At 40.2% G+C, this 20,824-nt stretch overlaps 1 protein-coding gene across 3 annotated transcripts in view; it reads right to left on the bottom strand.

The window, feature by feature from the left end:
- dnmt3bb.1 (DNA (cytosine-5-)-methyltransferase 3 beta, duplicate b.1) overlaps window positions 1-20,824 on the bottom strand; it is a 284,103-nt gene that overhangs the window by 20,725 nt on the left and 242,554 nt on the right. For 2 of the 3 annotated variants that reach the window (XM_059652779.1, XM_059652778.1), the window contains 2 exons: window positions 15,753-15,822; window positions 7,283-7,401 (listed from right to left, as the gene is read on the bottom strand). The exons of the other annotated variant lie outside the window; for it this stretch is intronic. In XM_059652779.1, coding sequence (XP_059508762.1) covers window positions 7,283-7,401; window positions 15,753-15,822 — 189 coding nt within the window. The remainder of the gene's footprint in view (window positions 1-7,282; window positions 7,402-15,752; window positions 15,823-20,824) is intronic. 3 annotated transcript variants of the gene reach the window in all.

Raw genomic sequence — 20,824 nt, forward strand, 5'->3', positions numbered from 1 at the left:
TTAACATCCTCAGTCTTAAATGGCCTAACCTTTTATTACATTCCTGATTCCAGACTCACCAGCCAGAGGACAGGAATTAGTAGCTTCAATGAAATCATCAAACTTCAAAACACCTCAGAATACATGCTCAGTTTCCTTATTTGTGCCTCATAAATCAAACTCAACATCCCAGGTTTGTGAACCTCCAGTGCACAATCTCTGTGGGAGATATATCCTTTCTTAGAGACCAAAACTGTACAAAATACTCCAGGGTACATCTCACCAAAGCTTCATGCAATTGCAGTAAGACATCTTTACTTCTGTTCTCAAATCACCTTGCAATGGAATCCAATCTGCAATTCCCTTCCTAATGGTTAATGCACCTGTCCAACAACAAGGACATGCAGGTTTCATTGGACATGAATACTTCCCAACCACCCACCATTTATGAAATACTTTGTCTTTCTGTTTTTGCTACTTAGATAAAGAGCAAAGGTCCCCTGAAAATATAATTACAATGTTGTCATGGAGTACCAGTTCAGGTGCTAAATATTTTGAATGACATGTATGCATGGATGGAAATTCATTAATTTGTATAAGTATTTCAGCCAAAGAAAATGGGTTGACATGGCACCAAACATATTACTTGTGCAAATTCTAAACGTCTTGTTTATTCAAAAATTAAAAGACTACTTTGTATCTTCAGAGTAGCACATTAAGTGCATAACATCATGTAAATTATGGCACAAATGAAAATTATTAATCCTGTCATACCAATCTGTTCTGATCCTCCATTCCTGAATTTTCCCAGTATATCATTCTTTCTTTTATTAAAGTGCTAAAACTCTCTTACAATACAAGAGAACATCACTGAGAAATTCGTTGGCAAGCACCAAAGCCTACAATTAGTCAATACTACAAAATCACTGTTGGATTGCCACACTTCCTACGCAAGTTTAATCCTCTGATGCTGGCTGTCCGGAAATGCAGAGTGGTCTTCCACTGGACACTTTCTTTGCAGCACAGGATCATCAGGATAAAGAAAAGACCCATCGTCTTCTTACAGCACTAGTTGCCATATTGTGGTAAGTCCTAATTCAGCAACATACTGAAAAGCACTTAAACAGGATGACAGTTGGTTAGGGTGGCAGTGTGGAGTCACCCAAGAGTTGGATATCATTGTCATTTTATCATAAGTAAGTTGCATCTACCCAAGTCTCTGACTCAACATCAGAGACATTTGTACAAGCTCCCAGGGAGTTTGAGAAGTCCCAACAGGGATTTAAACTTACTGAGCAATTCCTGCAAAGGCAATAGATTGGTACTTCAGAGGAATCCTAACATTTTTCTTTAGGATACACCCAGCCTGCAGTATTCCAGGGTTGGAAAATCTAGGTCATAAGCATATTCTACACCAGACACAAGGTTCCCCCAGTATGGTAAAAGCAAGGAGGAGTCCAAAGCTTGCACTTTAAAAAGCCCTTTGCACTGCAAATAAAAAGGGCTTAATGAAATTTTTGAAGGCCTCTTCATGGATCGGTCATCTCAAAACACATTTGCACTTAGCCAGCTGCATTCAGGAAAATATAGAACACAAAACTTGATAGCTTACAAAATCGGAGAATTTGTGACGTAGGATTTACCCATGTCCAAAGCTGCAGATGTAGGAGGCACATGAATTTTCTGATGCCTGCTAACCAACAGAATAGCGGTGTACTGCCAACGTTAACAGTTTTTAAATGGCTACATCTAAAAGTTTAAAACTGAGAGGCTAGCATCAGTTATAGCTGTCATCTACTATTTAATCATAAAAGTGCACACCTTTTAACGGGGAGGTGCATTGTACAACGGAATCTAACGTGGAAAACATATGGCACAGCATGGATAAGAGCAGCCTCCCAACATTTTCTATTGCTTTATGTGAAGCACTGATCAAGGAAATTGAGAAGAGGAAAGCTGTTATCTTTTAACAGCCAGGAGACTCTTCAAACAAACTTTCAAAAGTGTTGAAACCAAATAGCTAGGGTAGTCAATCCCAGGAGCTGACACCTGAGAGTAGAGATGCAGTTGTAGTGCTGCAATAAGCTCAATGACTTCACATGAGCTCGTTAAGGTCAGTGAGTAAATCTTTGAATGCCATATCCTATCAATTGCATCATTTGATTCAGACACTGTACCATGCACTACACCCCCGTCACTTGTCTACCAACAATCTCCATCAATCATGATTCATACTTCATGTTCATTGCTGCAAGCCTCACAACCAAATGGGCAGTTTGCACACTTCGGAGGTGATTTGGAAGTAATGCTACCCATATTACCCAAAAAAGTGCATCACATTCAAAAATATGCTTCTCTCTCTCTCGCTGTACAAAATGGAACATAACCAGGGGTGATAAGAGCACAGTTTCGAATGGAAGAAATTATATTTACTATCATTGGAGCACTTGTTTTCTAGATTTGAAAGACAAGGGGATTGGGTGGGAAAATAGCCTTGAAGTAGATCAGCCATGATCCAGTTGAATGGTGGTGCAGGTTCAAGGACGTGAAAGGTCTACATCTGCTCCTATTTCCTCTATTTTTATGTTCCATTGCTGAGGCAGCAGCCAGCAACATGGCTGGAACTATTGTAGCCAACAACATCCTTACACCCAATTCTTATATTCTATGTCATCCCATAATTACTTCTGAGTTTGAAACTCCAGGTGTGCCAGCATGTATTTTTTACCCTACTCTACACCTCCTTACATGCCAACTTTGTGTATTTCTCCTTCCTGACATCCTAAAGCCTGACCAAGCAGTGTTAATACAGCGAGAAAACAACAATGAAGAAACCTCAGAGATAACGGGAATTGCAGATGCTGGAGAATTCCAAGATAATAAAATGTGAGGCTGGATGAACACAGCAGGCCAAGCAGCATCTCAGGAGCACAAAAGCTGACGTTTCGGGCCTAGACCCTCTCTGATGAAGGGTCTAGGCCCGAAACGTCAGCTTTTGTGCTCCTGAGATGCTGCTTGGCCTGCTGTGTTCATCCAGCCTCACAATGAAGAAACCTCATCACTTATCGCATTTGCAGCCACTCACAAATGCTGACACTACGTATAATTCACAAGGATAACTTAAAAGATAGGAAGCACAAATCATGAGACATAAGGATCAAACCAAGGTAGGGTCCAATGCTGGCAAAGGAAGTTTTTAAGAAAATGCCACGAGTAAGGCCTGGTCATAACAGACATCCTATTTTATCACAGAGATAAATACTAACCTATTTTATCAGAAAAATAAATACACGACCCCATGACAACACCCTCGATATAGACAATGGTATCTCCTCAATGACATCATCATCTGTTTGAGGGACAGCAAGGTCATTTAAATCACTCACACCATGACAGGAGCTAAAGATTGTTGGACTGACTATCGTTTAATCTATCAGTCGGGCCTGAAACATTGATGGCCAAAGCAGTCCCAGAGGAATTTCAATATTAATCGACTCAAAAGTCTGTAAAAAAGACCTACTCAGTCGGCGCCTCACAATCAATTTCATGACACTCACCAAGAAGGAACCACAGTGTCTATTTTGCCCTTAAATCCATCATAAACAGCACTGTACGAGGAAACACCGAGACTAGTTTGACGAGAATGGCCAAAAGATTCAGGAACTATTCAATTATAAGGACAAGATGTTCCTGAACTGGAAGCACCACTCAAAGGAAGGAAAGCAGGTGTACATACAAATGAAGCTCAAGGCCCAACCAAAAATCATTGACCAAAGTAGAGATGGTTGATGGAAAGAGAATAAGCAATCCGACAACTTGCTGACAACCATGACGTGAGGATTCTTCATCTACTGTCGAAGCACCCAAGGGTGTACCCCACTAGGAGTGAACAAATGAATGGCACTCATCAGGAACACAGGTAGTCGGCGCTCAATGAAAGGACCGTTTTGAGAACTTTCATAAACAACATTGAGCCCTTGATGCGAGTGCCCTCAGCCACATCCAACAGCATGTTACCCACCATCACCTGAATATAGCCCCAGCCTGATATGATGTTGAAAATAACACCGACAACTTAAAACCAAAAAGACCTTTGGCACAGGTAGAAACCCCACTTAAGTACTGAAATATGACAGACAAGCACTTATGTCTCCTATATACAACCATATCTCCTTCATCTGGAAGGAGGCCATGCAAGTGAATTTCCTCAACACTGGAGATGTAGTCATCCTCAAGAAAGGAGATAAGACCAATTGCAGTAACTACAGACTCTCACTGCTGTCATCCGCATGGAATGTCATTGCAAAAATCCTCCATGACATCTTCCCAGTGGTTGAAAAGCTCTTCCCAAAGTCATAATGTGAATTCTGTCCATCAAGAATCACATGTCAAATCCAAGAAAACTGCAGTGAGAGCAGCAATCCCCAGCCTTGGCCTTCTTGAACCTCAAAGGCTCGGTCAACTAGGATTAATTATGGAGTATTCTCCTCAAAGTTTTGGCTGCCCAAAGAAATTCATCACAATCTCCACTTACTGGACAACAACATGCAAGCCATAATCCTCCAGAAAGCATCACCAAAAACTCAACAAATATTAGGGCTTTTTAACTAGGACTATGTTATTACACCAATGATCTTCTTCCTCTACCGCAACAGTTCACCCCATATCCATAGTGCTTCCTCTTAGAGTAGCTTCTCTACAGGACAAGTGGAAAACGGTTCAAACTGCTTCATTTGCAGTCTATAATTAAGAACACCCAACTCTATTAAGTTGCGGTATGCAGACACCCTTGCATGTGCACACACTCAGAGATTGAGCTCCACCCTATTGTCTGTGCATTAATGAAGGTGAATGAGAGAATGTGTCTAAGGCTAAACATCCAGCGGACAAAAAACAAAGAGCAAAAGAAAATTACAGCACAGGAACAGGCCCTTCAGCCCTCCAAGCCTGCACTGATCCAGATCCTCTATCTAAACCTGTTGCCTATTTTCCAAGGATCTGTATCCCCCTGCTCCCTGCCCATTCATGTACCTATCTGGATACATCTTAAATGACAATATCATGCCCGCCTCTACCATCTCCGCTGGCAACACATTCCAGGCACCCACTACCATCTGCGCAAAGAGCTTTCCATGCATATCTCCCTTAAACTTTTCCCCTCTCACCTTGAAATCATGACCCCTAGTAATTGAGTCCCCCAATCTGGGAAAAAGTTCTCAAGCAGCCTGCTCTTGCTATGCAACATGATCCCTCACTTTTCTTGGGCTTGACTATCCCACCACAAACTCTCAAGATCCATGTTGAGTCGTGAGGACAATGCAGATTAGTTCTCATGCCCTGGGAGTCTCCGTTCAGACAGAGGAAAGAAAAAAATCAATGATGAAATTCCATATTGCTTCAGTATGCCAGTATGGTCTTTGGACATCTGAACAACATGGTATTTGATGACAAAGAACTCAAACCAGACACTATGCTCATGGTTTGCAGTGCAGAAGAGTTACCTGGTTTTCTGTATGTGTTGGAGACATGTATAACAGCCATCTCAAATTCCTGGAGAAAGAACATCAGAAATGCTTCTGCAAAATCCTGCAAATCCACTGCAGGACAGGCACTCTAACACCAGTGTCCTCTTTCAGGCTAATCTCCCAGTTTGAACACACTGGTGACTGTCCACCATCATTGGGTGGACCAGATCACTGGCAAAAGATGTCCAAAACAGTGTGGTCCATCACAACAAATGGATTCCAGGGATGCAGCAAAAACACTTCAAGAATACCCTCAAAATCTCCACGAATAATGCAATATCCCCATCAACTTGTGGAATTCTCTTACTCAAGACCGCTCATTAAAAGAAACACATACAAAGCAATCATCTGTCTCAAGCACCTCTGGCAGGTCCATGTGGAGGCCAAGCATAAACAGCATTTTAAACCCATGTACCCTACTCAGTGACCTCTTCTACATCACCCAATAAATTTATGGCAGGGTGTTCAGATCCAACATTTGGCTGCTTAGGTCACCACAGGACCTATAACTTCAGTGTGGAAGAAACTCATCATCACCCTCAAGGGACTGCCTTGATAGGAAAATTAAGTGATAGAGGTTGTGGGCTTGGAAGCTATCGTTGAAGGTGTTTTGATGAGTTGCTGCAGTGCATCTTGTATGTGGCATATAACGCTGCAGTAGTAGTGGAAGGAGTGAACATTTAAAATGCTGGGTGGTATGCTTTGCCCTGGATGGTGTTGATTGACATGAGTGTTCTTGGAGCAGCACTCTTCCAGGAAAGTGGGCAGCATTCCATCACATATTTGATTTGAGCTTTGTAGATGGTGGGCAGACTCTGGGGAGATAGAAGATGAATTATTTGCTGTTTATTTGCTAGCTTCTGATCTGCTCTTATAACCGAAGTGTTTTTGTGACTTATCAGTTCAGTTTCTGGTCAATTGTAGCTCCTAGGATATTGATAGTGGAATGTTGATCCTGCAATAAAACCACTGAATGTCAAAAGGGAATAGTTCAGCTGTCTCATTAGGCTTTGTTATTGCCTGACACTTTTGCGGTTGAATTTCATTTACTTGCCGCTATCAGCCCAAGCCTGATAGTTGTTCAGATCTTGTTGCATACTGCCGCGATAGCTTTAGTATCTCAGGGGCTGCAAATGTACTCATTCTTGTGAATATCCCTCGCTGACTTAAGTGATGCAAGAAATCACTGGTGAAGTAGTTGATGATGGTTGGGTTTGGGGCACAACCTGAGGAACTCTTTCAGTTGTGTTCCAGGATTAAATGGTGTCCTTTTAATTAGAGTTCAATTAAATATGTTTCATGCAACTTTTTTTTAAAACAGGCCAGCTTTAAATTAGCTAAGCATATTTTCTGTAATGGAGAAGAGCTTTCACAGTGGCTTGGACACATTTATTTTTAGAACAAAGTTTACACACATTTTCTGGTTTCAAATTTCAAAAGACAGCCTGGATACAGAAATGTTCAGACAGTTGAAGATGTTCATTACAACAGATTAAAATATTCCATTGTATCTGATCTTCCAGTCTTATGAATTACTCCATTGTGATCCATATCTAAAATGGCCCACTGTGTCAGATAACTACAGAATCTAGGTTCACCCACAGCATGTCCTTGACTTAGGCTACCCTGTCAGACACTGAGTGAAGGCAAACTATCTGGTCAAGAGAAGAGGCAGAAATAGGATTAGCAAATCTGAAATGGGGAAATAAATAAATAGACAGATTAAATAAATAAAAATGGGATGAAATGCATTTAAAATAAGTACTGGCAAGGCTCACCTCTCCAGTTCTGTGCACCACAGAATATCCTCCTTCCCATTCATGATAACTGGGAAATGCTGATCCTTGCCCTGCTTGATGGAGTTCGACCTGGTCGTTATGGTCCTAACTTTGCTAAACTGGAGAACATTGCAATACAAAAGGTCAGAGTCCATGTCTTGAATTAGACAATTAAAACCTCAATTTCAAAATAGTACAAACAAATTATTACCTCTATTCTACAACAGAGTAATATTGGTAATAACTCCACATATCTAAAGATTTTCTCAAATGGACTTGACAGAAAGACGAGGCTGAGATAAGCTCTCTGACTGGTAGCCTTCCTGAGAGAGAAGTTCCAGCTGAATGTTTTGAAATGTGGTTTCTTATTATGAATAATTATGCTGAAGTGAACAGAGATATCACATAAAACTTACACAGAAATTCACCCTCCCCTTTTTGCCTCATATTGCCAAAATTAACATTCAAGAACGTTCAACTTAAAGCGTAAAAAGTTGATTACATATATGAAGTCTTGTGAAATCATGGAACAAGAAAAGCAATCAGTCAATTTCATCCTCAAGAAATCTATTTGACTAAAGTTAAAGCTAATATGTTGCAATATTGGCAGTTAAATGGCGTTTGCAAACAATGAACTGCTGGAATTTGCAGGGCAGAGGAATGGTATTTAATTAACATAGGTCAGACAGATGCAAACTACCGTTTCAGGTGCATTTCTAATGCCTATTTCTATTATGTTTTAGGCGACAGACACTAGCCTATGGGTGAGTTTTCTCAGGCCCTCTACAATTTCAGCCAATATTGTATTAACTGCCTGGGTACAAGGGCTCATCTGGGGATTTATAAAAAACATTTTTGAAAGTCCAGCCCACTTGTCTCTCCATTGGGCCCACTGTTATGATCACAATTGATATGTTGATTTGCATTGTAATTTAACAGCAGTTTGAGTTTCCAGATTTCGTCTCAAAAGCAACTAAGATTAGATCAATTTAAATTATCAAAACTAAGATTGATAGATTACATTATATAAGGGTATTAAGGAAAATGGAACTGAGGCAGATAAATGAAGTTGAATTACACGTCAACTCACAGGAACACAGTGGCAGAGTGATAATTTCACTGGATTTACAATTCAGATTTCCAGGCTAATGTGGTACGAACCCAAGTTCGAATCTCCCTGTGCTAATGTGAAATTTGACTTCAAATCATTGAATTGAATGGTGACCACAAAATCATTGCTGATTGTTGTAAAATCCGTCTGGCCCAGTGGTGCTCTTTAGGGAAGGAAATCTACTATCAATATCTGTTCTGGGTCAATATTTGATTCCAGGCCATTTGTAATGTGTTTGTCTATTAACTCTGAAATGATGAACCATACCATTCAGTTTTATAAAACTGCTCCAAAGTTCAAAGGAAAAGGAATGAAACGCAGCCTATCAATCCTGCAAAGTTCTCTTGATTAATATCTGAAGGCTTGCACTAAAATTAGGGAAGTTGTCCTGCAAATTGCTCAATACGTGATGTGACATGATCTTCAACTCTTGACTTGTGTTCCAGACTCCACAATCCTTGGTATATCCTGTCCCAGCAGCAGGACAGATCCGCGAGAGGTGGCAGCACAGTGGTACAAGGCTGAGAGGGAGTTGCATTGGAAGTCCTCATTATTGTCCCTAGACCCCATAACGTCTCATAGCTTCAGAGGTAAGTAAACCTCTTGCTGATTACAACGTATCGCTCTGCCTTTTGGTTGATGTGTCATTACTCTTCCATGTTGAACATCACTTGGAGGAAACATTGAGGATAGCAGAGTTTCGAATTTAATCTGTGTAGGGAACTTCTGTGTCCATTATCAGGTGTTGTTCAGCAGCACCACTACTGATTTGATTGTTTGCATCTAAAAAAAAGACTGAATTTGTGGAATTTGGCGAGGGAACCAACAAGTGGGAATTGCTTAAATTACCTCATCCACACCAATCTGTCACAGATGCATCTGTCCATAATAGTATCATTAGGAGGGACTACCACAGTCACTGTGGAGACAAGTAGATACAGCAACTGAGTACTGGGAGTTCACGAGACACTGTAGGCCTTCATCAGCAGCAGAATTATACTTAAGCACAACCTGTAACCGTAAGGCCTAGTATATCCCCTATTCTACCATTACCCTCAAGTTGGGTGATCAAACCTGATTCAATGAAGAGTGCAGGAGACTGTGCCGGAGCAGCACCAGTTATGCCTAAAAATGAGGTGTCAGCCTGGTGAAACTTCTTGCATGCATGCTGCTTTATCCTTCTTTGCAACAGACAAATCTATGTGATCCTTCTACTAATGGATAAGATTTAAGCTGCAATCCTGCCACATTCAGTCACAAACTGGTAGAAATAAAACTACCAAATAGAAAACACAGCTCCACAAATATTCCTATCCTCGAATATGGGGGTCTCCAGCACATTGGTGCTAAAGATAACACTGCAGTATTTGCATTCACCACCAGCCAGAAATTCTGAGAGGATAATCCATCGTAGCTTTCTCCTAGAGTTATATACAATTTTAAAGCACAGAAAGAAAGCCTGTGGTCATGTATCTGTGCTGATCATCAAGCATCCATCTATTCTAATCCATTTTCTAGCACTTGGCCCTTAGTCTTACATGCAATGGCACTTCAAGTGCACTTTCAACTAGTTTTTAAATGTCTTGAGGGTTCCTGTCTCTGTCGCCTTTTCATGCCATGAATTCCTGGTACCCACAAACCTTATAACTTTGTATACTTCAATCAGATCTTCATTCAGCTTTCTCTGCTCTAAGGAGAGGAAACCCCAGCCTACTTAGTGTCATCTCATTGCTGAGTTAGCCCAGTCCAGGCAACATCCTGGTGAATTCCTTCTGTACCTTCTCTAGTGCAGTCACATCCTTCCTATCGTGTAGCAGCTAGAACTGCACACAGTACTCACCACCCACTGATAGATCATTTTCTGACAGACAATAAGTTGGGCATTAAATGCAGGCTCAGCCAGTGACGAGAGTCCCACAAGTGAATAAAAAAACTCCAACTCCAGCCTAACATGACCTCCTTGCTCTCATATTCAATGCCTTGATTAATAAAGACAAATATTCAATATGTTTTAACTACCTTATCTACCTATCCTGCTGCTCATGAAGATCTATGGACATGTACACCAAGATCCCTATGATTCTTTGTACTTTGTCAGGTACTACCATTCAACTCCCTTGTCACATTAGTCCAAATTCCATTTGCCAATGTTCAACTGATCTTACAGGCTATATTGTCCTACAGTCTAAGGCCTTCCTCCCAGCTATTCACCACACCACCAATTTTCATGTCATCTGCAAATTTATTGATCACATTTCCTAAATTCATGCCTAGATCATTAATGTACACAACAGACAATAAAGGATCCAACACTGAACACAAGCTTCCAATCACAAAAACACCCATCAACCATCATTCTCTGCTTCCTGCCAATAAACTATTTTGGATCCAATTTGCCAAACAATCCTCAATCCCACGGGTTCTTAAATTTTAACCAGTCTACCTTGTGAGACCTTGTCAAAAGTCTCACGAAAGTTCATATAGGTAGCATTAACAGCACCGTCCTCATGTACATGTCTAGTCACCTCCTCAAAAAATCCAATCAAATTTATTAGTTGTGACCTTGTAAAGCCATGCTGACTATCTTTGACTAATCCTTGCCTCTCCAAGTACAGATTAATTCTGTCTCTCAGAATTCTTTCCAATAGTTTCCGTACCACAGATAATGGACTCACCGGGCTGTAGTTTACTGGTTTACCCCTACTATTCTTCTTAAATAATGGTACCACATTAGCTGTTTGAGTCCTGTGGTCCCCCTAGAAAGATTTGAAAACAAAATGTCAGAGCCTCTGCAAGTTCCTCCCTTGCCTCCCACAGACACTAGATACAACTAACTCCTGAGTCCCCAGCATCACATAAGTCAGTTTTCAACCAATTCCATTCACTCCACCTGGTATCACGAACAGCTGAAGTCAGTGAACACTGCAACGACTGTGGGCCCTGACAACATTCTGACAATAGCACCGAAGACTTGTGTTCCAGAAATAGCGCACGCCTAGACAAGTTGTTCCATACAGCTGTAACATCGGCATTTACTGCATAACATGGAAAACTGCTTAGATATGTCCTGTCCACAAAAAGGCAGGACAGCTAACAATGTGGGAAACTGCACAGAAAAGAAATTGACAAATCCAACACAGCCAATTACTGTCCCATCAGTCTATTCTCAATCATTAGCAAAGTTATGAAAGAGGTTATTGATTGTGCTATCATGAGGCACTTGCAAAGGAAAAACCTGCTCACGATGGTCAATTTGGGTTCCACCAGACCATTCAATTCCTGTCCTCATTGCAGCAATGACTGAAACATGGACAAATGAGATAGCCTCTCGGTGAAACTGACTGCCCTTGACATCTAGACAATATTTGACAGCAGACAGACAAACAGGAGGCTGGAAGAACATGGTCTTACCTCGACTCCATTCTCACCACTTTGTCCAGGCATTCCCCACCTACATCCGAAACACAAACCACGCCATCTCTGGTAATTTCCAGTTCCCTGGCCCCCAGCACTTCATCTTTACAATGGATGTTCAGTCCCTATACAGGTCCATAATCCACAAGGAGGTCCTCAGCTTTTCCTCTCTAACAGACCCATCCACTACCACCCACACCCCCTGCATACCCTCCTTAGCCTCACCAAACTAGTTCTCACCCTCAATAACTTTTCCTTCAATTCTTCACACTTTCTCCAAATCAAGGGGGTTGCCACGGGCACTCGCACGGCCCCAGCTATGCCTCCCTGTTTGTTTGCTAGGTTGAACAGTTCCTCTTCAGTACGTACACCAGCATTATCCTGCACCCAGTCTGAACTGGGGCAGTTCATCGATTTCGCTTCCACCCCAACCTCAAATTCACTTGGTCTATCTCAGACACCTCCCTCCCCTTTCCACTTCCATTTCCAGTGACAGTTTATGGGCCGACATTTACTATAATCCCACAGATTCCCATAGGTACCTACACTACACCTCCTCCCACCCTATACCCTGCAAAACCTCAATTCCGTTTCCCCAATTCCTCCATCCCCGTCATTTCTGCTCTGACGAGGAGTTGTTCCACTCCCCAGCATCCCGATGTCCGCCTTTTCAAACAACGCTCTTTTTCCCCTCTGTCATGCAGACAGCCCTCCAATGCACCTCCTCTGTTCGCCACGCTACAGCTTTTATCAATAGTATTATTGGAGTGGAGTTGGTTAAGGACCCCTTGACCTCACATGCCAACCCACCAGCCTCTGCATCCAACATATCATCCACAAACATTTACGCCAACTCCAATTAGACCTCACCACCTAGAACATCTTCCACTCCCCACCCGTTTCTGCCTTGCTGCTCCTTAGTTCATGTCAGACTCCCCACCAACCACTCCAACCCGCCCGGTACCTTCCCCTGCAACCATAAACGATGCAATGCCTGCCCATACAGCACCTCCCTCACCTCCATCCAGGGCCCTAAACAGCCTTTCAAATGTGAGACAGAGCTTCATCTGCATCTCCTCCAAACTAGTGTATTGCATTCGGTGCTCCCGAATGTAGTCTTCTCGACATCTGGGAGGCCAAACCTAGACTAGGTGACCGTTTTACTCAGCATCTCCACCTGGCCCGTAATGGTCAACCTAACCTCCTGGTCACCACGCATTTCAACTCCCTGCCTCACTCCCCCTCTGACATGTCCATCTTCAGCCTCCTCCAGTGTTGCAATGACTCAGAACACAAATTTGAAGAATACCACCTTATCTTCTGCCTGGGCACCCTACAGCCCGGAGGAATCAACATTGAGTTCTCCAATTTCAAATAACCTTCCCACCTATCCCCCAGCTCCCTTTCCAGCCCCACCTCCTCCCTTCCATTTCACGTTCTGACCCTCCCTTCCGGCCACCAACCGGATTCATCCCTCCCATCGACCAACCAGGTTGTACCTACTACCAGTCCTATCACCACCATTCCGACTTCACCCCTCCACCCTTCTTCCTGCAGCTCCCCCTGTTCCCACATCCAGTCCTAAAGAAGGGTAATACCTGAAACATTGACTGTTTCTTTCCGCCATTTGCTGCCTGGCATGCTGTGTGTTCTTCCAGCCTCCTGTCTGTTTACCTGGATTCCAGCATCTGCGGGGTTTTTTTTGTCTCTAACTAATATTTGACAGCATATGGAATCAGGAAGCCCTAGCAAAAATTGGGAATTGGGGAAAAATCCACTGGACTCATAACTTGCACAAAGGAAGATAGCCTGCTGTTTGATGTCAGTCATCTTAGTCCAGGACATCTCTGCAGGAGTTCCTCTGTGTAGTGTCCCAGGCCCAACCATCTCCAGCTGACTTACCAATTATCTTTCCTCCACCATAACAGCAGAAGTGGGGATATTTGCTGATGATTGCAAAGTTCACCGCCCTTTGCAAATCCTCAGATATTACAGAAATCTGTGTCCATACATAGCAAGATCTGAACAACACCCAGGCTTGGGCTCATAAGTGGCAAGTAACATCTACGCCATACAAGTTTAAGCAATTGACCAGCTCCATCAAAAGAGAATATAGTCAGCACTGATGTTCAACAGCATTCCGATTGCTGAATACTCCCACCATCAATATACTGGGGATTACCACTGGCCAAATGGAAAGTCATATACATACTGTGACCACACCTCCTGTATTTCCAACATTTGTCTATCATGTACATGGCACAGTCAAGACTGTGACGGAATACTCTCATGTTGTCTAGATAGGTGCAGCTCCAACAACACGCAAAAAACTTTACACCACCCAGGACAAACCATCCCATTCACCACCTTCAATATTCATTCTCTTCACCACTGAGACACAAAGCAGCAGCTATATAAAATGTAGTGCAGTAACTCACCAAGATGCCTTCAATGGCAAGTTTAAGAATACGATCTCTACATGATAGAAGGACATATGCAGCAGATTTCCAGGTAGACCATCATTTCTTTACCTTCCCAATGTTCCTCTTGTCCAAAGAATATTGCTGCTGTAGGGTCTTTCCCAAGTACAGGCCTCTCTTAACGTTGAGGCATGCCTCTGGACCAGAACCTTCAGATTAGTGTTCCAATCTGAGACTTGATGACCATGGATGGTCAGCCTACCTATGGTAGGCAGTAAGAGCAGGAGAGTCTCCTAGGCATCCAGAAACATGCAGCAGCTGCAGCTCAATAGCCTCCCCAGGTTAAGATTCCATCCACAGGTTCTTGCCAAGTATTTTACTTCCTTTACACTGTGCCAATAAACATTGCTTCTACTGCACCAGAATAATAGTTTAATGTTCGAAACATACAACTTTTTGCTCATCCTGATTGACTCTGCAATTATGAACAATGTATGAGGAAAAGCCATCTAGGGTTTTTAAGTCCTGAATGCTGTCAAGTGACTCATGCTGAAAATTTCCACATGGAAAATGAATTAGGATAATGCTCATACGTGGCTATGATGCATTTAAGAACATTATAAGTAGAAGCAGGATTAGACCATTCTACCCTCAGACTTTCTGTTCCATCATTCAATATAGCCATGGCTGAAGTTTAACCTCAATTCCACGTCCTTCCATTATTCCCACATGTCTTAAACCCCTTAGTATCGAAACACTTAATGATTTTTAATTTAAAGAGACTCAACAACTGCGTATCCACAACCTTCTGGAACAGAAAATTGCAAAGATTTATACCCTCTGAGTGAAGAAATTTGGATATAAATAGCCCATCAACATACACGGTTAAAGTTCAATTGAGAATGACTGTTTTGATGTGGTTCTAGAGTGTTGTTAGTTTTTTATATCTCATGTCACAAAAACATATCAAATTCAAGCGCCCACAATGTTTAGCTGTTTGGCATATGTCCTTGAAATAATGAGATATGGAACCAGACTCTAGCGATCATCCATATTCCCTAAAAGTTTAAGTTGTGCAGTAGTTTTAGACTAGTGCAAACTGATTTCATTAGAACTCTCAACTATCAGAAATGAGATAAAATGCAAACAAACAAACAAATAAGCAACCTGAAAATATAGTTTCATAACCCATTCCAGAGTCAACAACTTTATATTGAAAATAATTCTCTATGTCAGCAACTTTTCATATCAAATTTTGATCAGAGCAAGTTACCACAGTGCTCTACATTGAAGAGGAAAATGAAAGCATTGCTGTGGACTTGTACTGATCAGTGTTTATATTGAGAAAGCTGTCAGAGAGAAGAGACTTTAACAGTGTGGTCTTAAAACAGCCCAAAGTAGTTCCATGCTTACACATTTTGAGATTGAAATATACAAGAACTTCTAAAATATAGAAAGTGTTGAATATAAAGAAGAATAGAATAAAATGATGAAATCTATTTGATTCATGTCATTTTAGGCTTACCTTTGCTATCCTACCATGCTCAAGGCAGTCCTGGAGTTCCAGTTTATCTGCTGAAGAAGCAACCAGGGGCCTGAGAATGTGGAAAATCTGACTTCAGTGCCAAATATTCCATGCATTTTCTGTATCATGCATTTTTAAGCAATCCTTGAAGGCATTTCTTCATGTTATTAGAGGACTAATCATAGTAACAGCAATAGCTAAAATATTTTCAATGAAGAAATGTGACCAAAGTATTTGGAATAGTTATTACTAACAGTATGCCAAAAAGTAACTTGTAAATAGACAGTGACAGCTAGAATATGCATCACAAAGATAAGAAGAACAGCAAAGTAGTCGCTGGCTAAAATGCAGCTTTTGCCAGAAAAAAATGACTTTTTTGTGCTAAACAAGATTCCACTGCATTTATTTTAGGTGCATGGTACTAGAACAGCATTTTTCAAAACCTCTGTATTGAAATTATACCATTTTGTATTAACTGTTAAGTATTCATTTTGACAAAAATGATATAGGATTATTCAACACAGATAGATACCGTTCAATCCTTCCCTTTCAACTCAATGCGCCTGCCCAGCCCATTAAAAGATCTATCCTTTTATCATTCTCCCCTACGCTTTTTCCATAGCCCTGTAAATTTCTCTCCAAGCAAAGATGCTTCTAATCATTGGCATGAATTTGGATTTACTATAAATATTACTATTTATTTACTGGATTACAATACTTATTGGAACAATAAGTCTTTCTGTCAGTTATTGTGCATTGGTCCCTATTGCACATATAATATTACTCTCTCTGCCCTTTAATGTAGGTTGTAACCAAATTAAAATAAACAAGTTAATACCCTCATTAATTTTGCAGTGAGTGAGATGATATGAACGCACACACATTGGCACAACACTGTTACTCCTCATGATTTCCAAACAGTAGAAATACTAACATTCATCAATTTCCTTGAATCTATCAAATACTCACATTTCAGACAAATGACTCCCTATGAATGGAAGGATTCTGTCTCTGAATCTAATCCAGTTTTAGCAACACTTACTTAAATTATACTTGTCCCATATAACTACATTCATTGACCCTGCAGCCTTGAGTAATGTACATGTTTCCCGGAGATTCACAACAATGTACTCATCACCCAACACAGAACCTTTAAATTTATGCATCAGCACATCTGCAGGCCACTGAAAATTCATGCATGTAGCTATAAAGAATTCAATTCTCAAGCACACACTAGACGCTGAAAATGTGCCCAGGATGAATAAAAATGATACCAAACTCATTGTGATAGTAATCAAAGGCACATACCCATTTGTAACTAGAGTATCACTCAGTTAATTTCTGCTAATGTAAATTTTAGCTAGAGTTAGGAGAATGAGCAGGTAGTGAAAACAAGACCTACTTCAATATCCAATTTTTTCCTCAAGTAGGTATGAAAGTTTCATTTTGCAGTACAAAAATTAGATTAATTTTGTAATGCAGATATGAAGGCAATAATGTTACTTATTTCAGGGGGCATTACATTGTTTGGCAGAAATTTTCATGATGTGTCTGCGCAGAGTGCTGTGACCTCTTCATCTATTTGCTGTCAACAAGGAAGTAACAAAGACTTTAAATGGATATCATTTTGCATTAAAAAGATGACAGAGTGCAAAATAACAATGTTCAGGCCTCTACCAAATAAAGCTTGAAGCAAGAAGTGTTCTTGAAAGTACAATAATCAAATTTCTACACATATACACTGCATATCAGTGCTTATTAAATGACATTTCAAACGAAGGCAATTTTTTTGCCAAATCTTATAGTGTTAATAATTTTTTTCAGTGTGATTTCCTCTGAAATAAATGACAAAATATACCGTGCTAGACAGTAATGTAGTAAGTCAAGGGAACAAGCATGAAATTTGAGTTCCCTAGCAGATAACAACAGCTGAGAATTTCCCTTGTTCCTGCCTGATCTGCTGATTTAACTTCAACAATAAATCAGTGCCAATCAGTGCAGTTACCTGAGATTATTGTTGTAGCAAAGCTGTTCAATTAGTAAAAATTCAATGGGATTCCGAACAAACATCTGTACAGTTTTCTTTTGAAGTGTTGATGGTCAATAACAGTAATGGGTTAAAATTTCCACGTTCAGTGCAACTAGGAGATTGCATTTGAAATTGTGCTTATTATACAGTATCTGATATAATTGATTTGTATAATCGCAAATATTATTTCTTACAATTTGTCTGTGTTTATGGTGTTAACCTGTTGCAATTTTATTAAAATAGCTGAACATGGGTTTATCACTTAACATTTTCAGTAAGAGGGTCTCGTTTTTTCCACTTGTGAATAACGTTATTTTAAATTGCAAAAACGGTTTTAAAAGGTTGTTCTTTACTATTTACTGTTTCATGAGTTAGTCAGTTTTTTTTAGTAAAGTTAATTTTCTATCAATGTAAAAAAATTTAAAAATGGGCCTTGGACTTTCTATAATCTCCTTAGAAAAGATACTCATTAAGATCATGCTCAGATACTTACAACTGGTAGAAACTTGCCATCTATATCATTTTGATGTGGAACTCGGTCAAGTTTAAGAGAGCTTGTTTCAGCTTTGGATTTATTTTTAAAAGTAGCATATAAAGTTGGAGCAACTCAGTTTGCAGCTGTTGTAACCTATGCAGTAGTTTTGGTTAAATTTGCCGGAATTACACTGTGAGAACGATTGGAGAACCTCCTCTAATTTATTTCAATATATCCTGTCAATGTGCTGTCAATTCACCCAACAGATAATTAAAATTTGGAAAACATATGTAGTACGCTCAAACATTGTAGTCAATTGCATTTTTGTCACTCCATACAGAATATCATAATGGCCTCTTTTGATCTTAGAAGTTAAGTTTAAAAGGCTAGTGCCTTTTTGTTTCAAATCTCAGCTCCCCTACTTTGTAGTTACACCTCAAATCTTTCTCCAGCAGCTAAAGTATTGCTTCTTGAACCCAATTACATTGTCCACTCTGATAACTGTATCTGAAAAATTATTTCACATTCTATTACGCCTGGGGTGAAATTACTAACTGACCCTTGTCCTTACTCTCAATTTCCCTGTTCTTAAACCTATGTAAAGTGGATCTATGCCAGCTGTGCAAAACAGCTTATAGTGAATTAACAGCCAATTTTTCACCACAGCCAGGTTTCTTTGCACTTAAATTCACAAAATAGTTTTAACTGTTTTGGAGACTGGTTTCATAATCTCAGTGTTGCTTTTACTTGATTTGAAATTAAAATGCTCGCAAGGTGCAAAATGGGCTGTTTATTTGCTATGAACCCATTTTTTGCTGCTATTATAGATCACTTTCACGCTATGGTCTCTGAGAGATTGTTAATTCCCTTAATTAATTTGAGAACTGAATGATGTCAATTCAAAGTTGCCAGTTCTTCAAAGAAGCCAAATTTAACTTTCTCAGTCTTCTCTAATAATATAAATTTCAACATAATATCACTCCCGTTGCTCACTTACTGTAAGTGATATATCTCCCTGTTCCCAAAAATTAATCTTTTCTTGTAGAACCAAACCATAACACCACTCCAAACTATTTATTTGGTCTTCCTGCCATTTCAAAGTTTTGCTAGTGGAATAATGGGTGAACTATAAATTATTTGGTTAAGGTTTCTTATTTACTGGTCTGTGGCACAAATGATACACTACCAACAGTGTTATACTAAATAACGAATGAACAGTTCATATGGTTGCATGGAATCAGCATGTACCAGCGGAGATAATTTTTGATACTGGACCCTCATAACTGAAATCAAAACCAGGGCAAGTAATGTAGAATGTTCAATGACACCTTACCTAATCAGTATGTGACAACCAAGGTTTCAATTTCATATAATTAGAGTTAACATTCCTTTTACTTTCTAAAGGCGATGATGCTAATGAGAGCTCCAGGCATACTAAGATTTTAGCTGTTTCTTTAATAAATGGATTAATTCATGAATTTAAAGAGCAGCCTTCTGAAGCACTGTGTGGAAAAATCAATTTGTACTCACACTGGCACTCACGGACGACAGAAATCACTTCCATTCCTTGAACATATAGATCCAAGGTACACCCAGTGCTAGGCCTCTGCTCTCAGGATCATTGAAAAGCTAGCTGTTGCTACCAAATTAGCATCTCTAATCAGCTCACAAGAGAGAAAGCTTTGAAAATTGCCCCTTGTATAACTCAGGAAGCCTGACTGGAAAGAAAATAATGTTTATTATTGAACACCAAAATAGAGACACAACTCCCTGTGTCTGCTTTTATTCTATTTTTCTACTTCCTAATTGGGTCTGCTTTTATTTAATACCCAGAAATGCTCGTACACGAAAGTGAACAAAAGGCTTTCCCACCATCAAATCACCATGACTTTTTTTTTGTTTTTAGCTATTAACCATCACCAGAAATCACCGATGCAGCTAATTAGACATTTACATGCAAAGCCTATTATAGGCAATGCAAACCAACAAAAGGAAGGGGTGGTAGGGAAAGTGGAATGAGAATGGGTCTGCTTTAGTTTCCTCATCATCCTGATCAGATGTTATAACTTATATTCTTCTGGAACAGGTGGACTTGAAACCCAGGTCTCCTGGCTCAGAGGTAGGAGCATCACCACTGTGCCACAACAGCCATCTGGGTGTGCTTTATATCTTTATTTTATCTAGACTGTTATTACACACAACCAAACAACTTACCCACCAAATTATTATGGGTCTGCAATTTTTCCCTTTCTCTTTAAAAAAAAGGGCAGTACTAACATCAAATCGTGAGTGGGTGTCCGTCTGCCTTATTAAAAATTAGGCTTAGTTGATGAGTTTCTGCTGGCCTGTTATCAAGGGAACTCATACCCAATGAGGAAATTAATTGGTAATTCCCCACAGGTCTCATAGGGGCCATCACAGTCTGTTGGAGTATTGGTGCTGAGAGTGAAGCAGCATGAACGTGGTAGAACACCTTGATTATTTCAACTGTGACTTTAAAATAACCTTGAAATTATTCATTTTGCTACATTAGCAATTCACTGGTTTGTTTTTTTTAAAACTTTCATG

This window comes from Stegostoma tigrinum, chromosome 19 (assembly GCF_030684315.1).
Source record: "Stegostoma tigrinum isolate sSteTig4 chromosome 19, sSteTig4.hap1, whole genome shotgun sequence".
Classification (NCBI taxonomy): Eukaryota; Metazoa; Chordata; class Chondrichthyes; order Orectolobiformes; family Stegostomatidae; genus Stegostoma; species Stegostoma tigrinum.